At 54.9% G+C, this 10,636-nt stretch overlaps 1 protein-coding gene across 1 annotated transcript; it reads left to right on the top strand.

The window, feature by feature from the left end:
- The first annotated feature begins 2,357 nt into the window (after positions 1-2,357).
- On the top strand, positions 2,358-9,143 carry LOC135809157 (uncharacterized). The gene has a single exon (XM_065322446.1). It carries the CDS (start codon positions 2,358-2,360, stop codon positions 9,141-9,143), a length of 6,786 nt encoding a protein of 2,261 aa, XP_065178518.1.
- The last annotated feature ends 1,493 nt before the right edge of the window (positions 9,144-10,636 follow it).

Raw genomic sequence — 10,636 nt, 5'->3', positions numbered from 1 at the left:
GCAAGAACAGCGGCGAAGGAGCAATAAATCAGCGGCCCACAGCGATCCCATTGCCCGGGCAACAAAATCCAAAGTTGTGTCTGTCTACAGAAAAATGGCCACAGAAAACCCCAACCCCAACACACTCACTGGCACACATCTTCCCAAGCGATGTGCCTTCTTTGTCGGGAATGTTAGCCCTGGAAGTAAGGCACAGTCCATTGTCACCTGGTGCGCTGATAGGGGCGTTGATGTATACGCATGCACAATTGCCGAAACCCAATACTTTGGTACCTGCTATGCACGCGTTTCTGTCGTGGAAGAGTTTGAGCAAACGCTGCTTGACAAGGAATTCTGGCCCGACACCATTGCGCACACCGTCCGCAAATGGCGCTATGCCGACTCCGCTAGCAAGTGATGGGTCCTTGGTCACCTAGCCAACAGCTAAATCCTCTTGCCCAACCCTTTGTGCCCCACGCAAGTTCATCACACCCTTCCCCTCATTGCGTTACATATTCTTCTATATCTAGTGGTCATATTCCACTTGCACCACCATTCCTTCCTGATTTTGGACGACAAACTACTAAAACTCCTAATCAACAGCAGCTCCACGACGCCCCCTACCACAAACTAATGTCGGTCTTCACCCCGTTGAGCGCTCATGCTTTCCCGTTTTTTCCCGGACCACGCACATTCTATTAACATTGTAACTACATGTATCAACTGTCGCTCTGTAACAAACAAACTTCCGGAATTGTACGCAATATGTGATGCCAACAAGCCCACCATAATATGTTTAACAGAAACCTGGCTAATCCCGTCACTTTTATTCAGTGTTCCAGGCTACACATGCTTCCGTAAAGACAGATCTACACATAAGAACCTGTCGGAGTCGTGGTGACGCCTGGTACCGTTCAGGTTTCAACAGGTCACATTACAGGACTGCACTTTGCGTGCATTCATCGAGCACTACACCTGTAGCCATGCATGACTGCCTCAAGCTCCATACATGTGCATGACTCATACCATAATACGATAAGGTCAAGTGTCTGACCGCCAACACGTACTCATTAGACTACGTCTAGCCAGTGCAGGCTGTCGTAATAAAACGACTCATCCGTGTTCCATTCCCGTGCATGGTACATGCATGGTGCGACGGCACAATGACAGCTATCGCAAATCACACTGAGTATTACACGTGTTTTTTGGTGATTCCTGGTTAGCTGCTAGCTTTTCCCTACTCGAAGTTGTTGCCGCCGCGAAATCTGGGGGTTTGTGTTCGTCCTGGCGAAAACCGTGTTTTGATCCGTTGAGGGAGACGAGAGATACAGTGCGAAGACGTACGATCTGTCCGAGAATCGGCGAAGAAGAAAGCTTCGCAGACTACCCGTAGTGGTTGGGAACAGAATGGAACATATACCAGTCGATGCCTGTCATGGTAGGGATGACTGCTACGAAGTTTTAGCCCCATGCTCCCCAGCGCTTTTTAGCGCCCGACGATAATTACCAAATTTCATCGATTTTCCATGTGGATCAAAGCATAGTCTCCTCAATCTTCTCCAGTCGAGCAGAGTCTGGACGCTACAATGTCGAGACGCGAAAAGAGAACATGCATGAACACACAGGAGCATCACATGCAGCTGCATTCTGCCTTGACGACGCTGAGAACAACACCAGCACCACGCATTTGGAAGACATTATTTTCGAAGAAGACGAAGAACTACATATCCGCGTTCAAAAAAGCCTCTGTACTGCGTGTGTGCATGCAGTATGCATGCATGCATGCATGCGCGAAGCACGGGGGTCCGCGGATCAACTTCGCTCAAAAATCATTGTGCCACACGGGTTGTATGATTTGTGTGCGATCATGGTCTTTCTTCTTGACAAACAAAAGTGAAGTTTTTCGATCTTCAAATCGCCATAGCGTCCTTGTCATGACTCCAAATCAGCTGAAACTTTGCAGGAGGAATGAAAATGCCATGCTGAATCGATTGGTACCATTTTCGAAGGGTTTCCTTGAAAAATAAAATTTAGCCTGCACTGGCTACTACGTCACGCATTCACCATTGACAGTGTTGCTTGTACTCCCTATACACATCGACGCTTGCTTATACATGTAGCTGTGTATTCTTTGTTCTACAGTCAGTTCTAGCTAGGTTCTTGATAGGTTTTGCTAGGGCATTGTTAGAGTGCATCCAAGATAATCCAAGATGGAGTTGGTGTTTTGAGAGTGAGAACTCGAACCAGTAAAGTTTGTCTCCATTGTTGAACGTGGGTTCGGAAAGTATCCGCAGTCGGTATTACAGTTACGGTACTGATGCAACCTGGTTCCGGGGAATACGGAACATAGTGGTCCTTCGAGCCGGATCACGTCCACGATGGAGAAGCTCAGGCGGAGTCAGCGCACGACGAAAGGCGTCGCAGCGCCAAAACTCGGGTACACAGACACCCAGTCCTACGCTGGTGCTAGTGGTGGAGATGACAGGATGACCGAAAGTAGGAGCCAAGCCGTCACCGCGAATTCAGCTGACAGGCTCAGGGCCAGGATAGCCGTGTTACAAGCGGAACAGGCTGTGGCGGAAAAGCGGCTGGAAATCGCCCGGTTGACGGAGCAGGCGATGTCGGAAGCCGAAGGGACGTTGAGGGAAAGGTCCGTTGAGACCTCCAGCTCTCCTGCGATGCGAGAAGAAGTCTTCCAGGAAGCGGGTGAGTTGCATGAGGCGGTTGCAGCCCAAGATACGTCGCTTATCGACTTTGACGATGATGTAGTTGCACCTAGTTCAGTTGCTGTTCCAACACCAACAGAGTCACACACGGTAGTCGGTGTAGAATCTCAGCCATCAGAAGGAGAGGCTTCCCATAGATCTACGCACGGAACGTCAGAATCAGCAGTAGGTCTACACCATGCAGAGGCCTGTCAGGCTAGCACACCACCACCGGTAGACGTAGTGATAGACGCACATGTAGAGAGGGACTCAGATGTCCAGCATGTCCGTGCATTCACTCCGGCACACAGCTACCACTACCAGGCACCGCCATGCGTAGTCCAAGATCCGATTCATGAACACCTGAATGAACCTCCGTTTCATCAACCAGAACCGCAGGCACAGGCACAGACACAGGTACTTCAAAGAACGATTGAACACACCACTGCTGTTGTAGCCGATGCCACTTACGCTGACTATCTAAGCGAGTCCATTCAGCGGGGAATAGGGCCCGAGCCCTGGGATAGGACATTCGTAGAGCGTCAGCAACTGCCGAGATCCAGTACTGGCAGTAGTCTACGCAGTGTAGAACGTGAGTTCCGGGCCAAGGAAGTTGCGTATCAGCAGCAACTACTACAGCTTCAGACGATGATCGATGAATCCGCGATCGTCGAGAAGCGGCGCCAGCGAGACGCTTACGCACTGCAGACGAACCTAGAGGAAGCTGAGGCGAGTAGGGCAATGGTCGAGCTAGCGTGCGACAAGCAAGCCAGGGATCTTGCGGCAGAACGAGAACGCAACGATGAGCTGGCCCGATCGATGACAGAGCTGAGGCAGCGGCTATTCGCAGCGGAGTATGCCCTACGAGAAAGCCGTGCCAGACAACGACGAGCGCCGAAGTCTGGTAGTGTCACTGAGCCTGTTAGAGAAGTACAAGGCTTACCGGTAGTGCAACCACAGCCTGCACAGGTCCACGAGGAGAGACGTGGGCGCTGCGAGTCGACCGCAAGCACAAGGCATAGCGGTATCCCGAGCACTACGTCACCCAGTCACCCACACGCATCCATGCCAGTACCCGCACCACGAAAGCACCGTCGCGACACGAGTGCACGTGCACGCGGCTACATGACAGTCTCAGACTCCGACTCAGAGTCAGGGCCGCGTGGATACTCTAGTGCCAGAGCTACGGAGACGTGTACCGGTGGTAAGGGCGCAGCAAGTAAGGCGAGTGAGGTCGAAGACGCGTACATGAGTGGTTGTACCTCTACTACCGGTACTATTACTGGCAGCACAGTTAACAGCAATCCTGCGCGTCAGATGGCAGACCTGGCCAGTGAGTTTGTAGGTGCAATCACCCAGGCCCTACGTCAAGGGCAGACCTCCCAGGTCGAGAATAGTAACGCTGGCATCAGACAGCTGGCTGCACGCCAATCATCCACCAGCAGCAAGCTGCCAATCTTCTCTGGCAAGCCGGAGGAATGGCCCGCGTTCCTCGCGCTGTACCGAAGCAGCACGGAGCAATGCGCATACTCAAACGCAGAGAACGTCCAGCGCCTGCAGACCTGCCTGAAGGGACCAGCCCAGGAGGCAGTACAGCTGCTCCTGGCCGTGCCAGACAATGTAGACGAGGCCATCCGGACACTGGAGCGTCGTTTCGGCCGGCCGGAATTGGTAGTGAAACAGCTAATCGAGCAGGCCAAGGCGCTGAAGCCAGCCAGAGCAGAGGACACGGACGCCCTGCACTCCTTGGCCACATCTGTGAGGAACATCGTCCTCACTATGCAGCTGCTAAAGAGCCATGGCCACAGGAACAACCCTGCGCTCCGTGATGAGCTGGTGGCCAAGCTGTCGCTCCCCCATCGAATGCAGTGGGGCGAGTATGTGAAGGCCAAGGGCCTTAGTACGGATGAACTAGACCTTGGTGTCTTGTCTGAGTGGTTGGCCGAACGAGCGGAAGCCGCCTCTCTGGTGACACCAACCTCCACCAAGACGGCCGCCGTTCAGCCAACCCCACCGCCTAGAAGGTCAACGACCCTGGCCGCAGTAACAGCGGGCACTACCCGCGACGCCACCTCTGACTCCCCAAGGAAGAAGAAGAGCTGCAGGAAGTGCATGGAAGAGCACGCAATGGCGCAGTGCAAGGAGTTCCAACAGCTACCCGTCCAGAAGCGATCAGAGCTGGTGCGCCTCTTGGGCCTGTGTGTGAACTGTCTACAGGACGGCCACTTCGCCAGAAATTGCACCTCGAGCCACTGCAGGAAGTGCAAAGGCAAGCACAACACGCTGCTCCACAGGGACGACTCTGACAGGCCTAGCAGCGGTAGCCAACAAAACGCCGCTCGCACCAACATCGCGAATATGGCTTCTGCAGCGAGCGCCCTGCATGCCGAAACCCCAGCAAACCTACCAGCTCTGATGACGACTGTGGGGACAGTGAGATGTGGAGACGTCGAGCTACAAGCAACGATCATGCTGGATTCTGGGTCCACCTGCAGCTTCATCACCACCGACATGGCTGAGAAGCTGAATGTCCCACCCGGTGAGACCACGTCCGTGCGCACGACTGTTCTCGGTGGCAGCTGTCTGCAGCACGAGTCCAGGATCGCTCCCATAGAGATCTGTCACAAAGACTCAACTGCAACAACCCCAGTGCAGGCGGTCGTTCTCCCTCAGATAACCGCCGACATGCAACGTGTGGACTGGGATGCGCAGAAGGCAAGCTGGCCACACCTGCGCGGGATGAATCCGGATACCCCAGCTAACCCAACTGTGGACATCCTACTGGGCCTTGACGTTCCACAGTTGCACGCCTCGCTAGCCGAACGCCGTGGGCCTGGCCATGGTCCAATCGCAAGAAAGACACCACTCGGATGGATTTGTTTCGGTCTCCTGGAGGGGAGCGGAACATCGGCGGAACCAACCGTCTACCACGCCACACATGCCGCGACCGCAGAGCCCACCGAGCCAACCCTGGAGCTGAATGCCATGGTGCGTAGCATGTTCAATTTAGACACCATCCGCTCTACAGCCACGGGAGAGACCATGTCTCGAGCTGAGCGTGAAGCCGAGAAGGTGACTGACGACACCATGAGCCTCAACTACAACCGTGTCACCATTGGCATCCCGTGGGTCGCTGAAGACAGAAAGCCTCACGTGACCTCGAACAGACCGATGGCCCAACAACGACTGGCGAGTCTCCAACGGTCCCTGTACAAACGACCTGAGCTCGCAGCAGCGTACGCCGGTGTCATCCAACAGTACCTGACGAAGGGGTATATCCGCGAGGTGCCCGAGACGGAAGTGCACAACGATGCGGATGACCAGTGGTTCCTGCCCCACTTTCCCGTGATCAAGGAGGACCGCACCACCACCAAGGTGCGGATAGTGTTTGACGCGGCGGCCAAGAAGAACGACGTCTCGATCAACGAGGAGATGCACGCCGGCCCAGCACTACAGAACAACATCGTGAGTTGCCTACTCAAGTTCTGTAAGGAACCTGTGGCTCTGATGGCAGACATCAGCGAGATGTTCCTGCAAGTGGAGCTGGCTGAGAGAGACCGCAGGTATCACCGATTCCTGTGGGAGGTCGACGGAAGAGCCAAGGTGTTCGAATTCCAGCGAGTGTGCTTCGGGTGTAAGGCGTCGCCATACCTCGCCGGAAAGGCCGTCCAGGCTGTCGCGGCCACCTATGCCGCCGAAGGGTCACCCACACACACCATCATCATGGACAACCTCTATGTGGACGACCTACTCGCGTCTGCGCCAACGCCAGAGGCGGCGGTGGGCCTACGTACTGACGTCCAGGAGACACTGGCCAAGGGAGGTTTCCATCTACGGAAGTGGATGTCGAACAGTGCAGAGGTCATGAAGTCTGTGCCAGAAGCCGACCGGGCGCCGAACACGCTGATCTCGGTAGCTGACCACCAACACCCCACGCTACCCTGCGTGAAGACGCTAGGAGTCGCCTGGGATGCTGAGAGCGACCATTTCACGTTCAAGTACCAGGTGCCCGTCATCACGCAGTACACCAAGCGCACTGTCCTGAGCAAGATGGCCTCTCTGTTTGACCCACGAGAGCAAGTGTCACCCTACACCATCCGAGCAAAGGTCATGTTCCAGGACGCCTGCCTCCGCGGGCTGGAATGGGATGAGGAGTTCGCAGAGCCTGAGGCTAAGGGTTGGAGGAAGTTCTTCGAGGAACTGCCCAAGCTAGAAGCCGTGAGAGCCACCAGGTCATTCAAGGACCCAGACCGGGATCCGGCCGATGCAGAGCTCAGCCTCCATGTGTTCGTTGACGCATCCGACGCAGCAGTCGCAACAGCAGTCTACGTACGGGCGAGTTATCCAGACGGCATGGCTCGGTCCACGCTGGCCATGGCCAAGGCTAAACCAGCCCCGCTACACCGACAGTCGATCCCCATGCTTGAGCTACGAGCAGCTGTACTCGGCGCCGAGGTAGCCGAACAAGTCGCCCAAGCCCTCGGCATCAGCTCGTCCGACATCACGTACTGGAGTGATAGCCTCAATGTCCTGTACTGGCTTCGCTCACACAGCCGCCGTTTCAAAGTCGAGGTGGGCAACAGGGTCAGCAAGATCGAAGCACTGTCGGACCCCCGTCAGTGGAGGCACGTTCCGACATCAATCAACCCTGCGGACAAGGGCACCCGGGGCCTATCTGCAGCCCAGCTCGCATCCGATGACGACTGGTGGCATTGCCCGAAGTTCCTACGCGGACCCGAGAGTGCATTCCCGGCGCGGCCGATCGAGGTTCCCAGTAGTCTGCCGGCAGAGCTGAAGAAGCGATCCGCTATGTCGTTCAGCGCGGTTCCAGGGAAGTACCAGCTTGACCCCTCCAACTTCTCGTCTTGGACGCGGCTCATCCGTGTCACCGCTTGGTGTCAGCGCTTTGTACGTAACGTCCGTATACCGAGGGAGGCTGGCGCCAACAGACCAACACCCGCTCCACGACGCAAGTTTGGATCTGCCAAGTCAGTGAACGGTATGACAGTACCCGATCTCTCCCCTGCAGAGGTCCAGGCGGCCGACGTGTTCTGGGTACGGAAGGCCCAGGAGGAGGTGTATGGCAAGGTCATCAAGCGACTGGAGTCCGGCAAGGAACCCGATCCCAACGAGCCATTGCTGAAGCTGCGACCCCAGCTGGAGGAGGTACATGGCACAACCGTACTGACGGTCGGTGGGAGACTCACCACTGCACACCATCTGCCGCTGACGACAAGACACCCCATCATCCTGCCACCGAAACATCGGGTCACAGCCCTGATCGTGGATGACGAAGACGAGAGATGTCAGCACTCCATGGGTCCCAACCACCTGCTGGCCAACCTCAGCAACCGGTACTGGCTGATAAACGGGAAGTCCGTTGTGCGACAGCATCGCCACAGGTGCGTCAAGTGCCGACGAGGCTACGCGAAGGCTTTGACTCCAATCATGGGAGGGTTGCCGGATTACCGGACCTCGTCACCACTTATCGCCTTCAGCAAGGTGACCATCGACTTTGCCGGTCCATTTCTGACGCGCCAGGGACGAGGCAAGGTGCAGCAGAAGCGGTATATCTGCGTATTCTCGTGCCTGCTGACCAGAGCAATACATCTGGAGCCCGTCAACTCGCTCGACACAGATGGGTTCTTGATGGCGATGACCCGATTCTGCAAGAGGCGTGGAACCCCGGAGTTCATAGTGACAGACAACGGGTCGAACTTCACCGCCGCAGAGCGACAGCTGCGCGAAGCCACCTGCACGATAGATCAAGACCGCCTAACCACCCACTCCGAGCTGCGAGATGTACAGTGGCATTTCAACCCACCGAGAACGCCCCACTTCGGTGGTGTAGTAGAAACGATGGTCAAGGCAGTCAAACGCGCACTCTGGCATGTGCTGCACCAGGCTGGCCTCACGGATGAGGAGTTCTCAACAGCGCTGGTACATGCCGAGGCAATGCTGAATTCCCGTCCCCTTACCACCGTATCATCTGACAGCGACGATCCAGAAGCGTTGACGCCAAACCACTTCCTGATGGGACGCGCGGCTGCAGTCACACACCTCGAGGCGGAGACAGAGGATCTGGAGAAGGTCCACCCCAGACGGCGCTGGCTGTTTCTACAAGTGCTGACAAGGCAAGTTTGGCTGCGCGAGATGGTCCCGGCGCTAAACGTCCGGTCCAAGTGGTACAGGAAGGCAAAAGACGTCGAGGAGGGTGAGGTCTTCCTTGTCATGGATGAGAGTACTCCGCGCGCGACATGGCCTCTGGGACGCGTCACAGCCACATACCCAGGGCAAGATGGTGTCGTCCGTGCAGTCAACGTGAAGATCAAAGGCAAGGAGTATCGACGATCAGTTCATCGCCTCATCCCACTGGAAGTAACAGAGGGTGAGGTGGAGCTCGACTCCGAGAACTGCCCAGCCACAGCCAACGTCAATGTGGACAATGTCACCAGCTGAGCGAATAGTGGATGGTGGTACGGCAGTGGCGATGAGGTAGTAAGGCTGTGACTGTAGTGTTAGCAAGCAATCCACAATCAGAGTGAACAATACATCCAACCGGCTAGATAAGACGTATCCTCGTTCCCGGATATGTCTAGTGACATTACGGCATGCATTTGACACAATGATGTTAGGTGTGACATCCAATAGCAGTTCCCCAGGAGTTAGAACATCACTCGGAATATTAGTTTGTCTCACTCGCATACATTGATTAGGCTATGATTCGTTCGCGAGGGAGGTATGTCGGAGTCGTGGTGACGCCTGGTACCGTTCAGGTTTCAACAGGTCACATTACAGGACTGCACTTTGCGTGCATTCATCGAGCACTACACCTGTAGCCATGCATGACTGCCTCAAGCTCCATACATGTGCATGACTCATACCATAATACGATAAGGTCAAGTGTCTGACCGCCAACACGTACTCATTAGACTACGTCACGCATTCACCATTGACAGTGTTGCTTGTACTCCCTATACACATCGACGCTTGCTTATACATGTAGCTGTGTATTCTTTGTTCTACAGTCAGTTCTAGCTAGGTTCTTGATAGGTTTTGCTAGGGCATTGTTAGAGTGCATCCAAGATAATCCAAGATGGAGTTGGTGTTTTGAGAGTGAGAACTCGAACCAGTAAAGTTTGTCTCCATTGTTGAACGTGGGTTCGGAAAGTATCCGCAGTCGGTATTACAGTTACGGTACTGATGCAACCTGGTTCCGGGGAATACGGAACAGAACCTGAGATCAAACCTACGTGGCTATGGTGGCGTGGCCATTCTCATACGTGATGGGACATTTCCACATTGCACCCGTCGCCATGACCTTGATTCTCCCCAAAGCGAGGCCTTATGGCTTGAGCTTGGTGCACCGGCAGGTCTCCGGGCCAATCCCCTACTCATTTGCTGTCATTACCGCCCCCCTTCACAATCCTTCTTGATATCACCTCCTTTTGCGACACACTTACCGACACGCTGTGTTCCTTGGACCTCTCTTTATTTGATGTTTTTCTTACCGGTGACTACAATGCCCACAATTCTGACTGGTGGAGTTGTGACACCACATCGCGTGCTGGTACGGAGCTATCACACGTGTTCTCTAGCTTTGGCCTCCAGCAGCTTGTCAATTTCCCCACCCGTGTCGCTCCGAATGGAAGACTGTCCTGTCTGGACTTGCTGGCTACGAACCGCCCCCTCTCTGTACGTTCTGTTGACGATGCTGCCCCGCTTGCTGCATCGGATCATTTGCAAGTCATTACAACGCTAGCCTACAACATTGCCACTGCTAACACCTCTTACAACTGCTCTCAGACTCCTACCCCTCCGCGACATGCCTTCCGCAAGGTTACACCCTCCACTTGGTCAATCATCAACTCTGCACTTTTTGCCTGTGACTGGCATCTTTTATTCACCTCCACTGCTGCTGATGAAGCTGTGGAGAAGTTCACCACAGTTCT

This window comes from Sycon ciliatum, chromosome 1 (genome assembly GCF_964019385.1).
Source record: "Sycon ciliatum chromosome 1, ocSycCili1.1, whole genome shotgun sequence".
NCBI lineage: Eukaryota > Metazoa > Porifera > Calcarea > Leucosolenida > Sycettidae > Sycon > Sycon ciliatum.
This window is presented reverse-complemented; position numbering and strand designations above follow the sequence as displayed.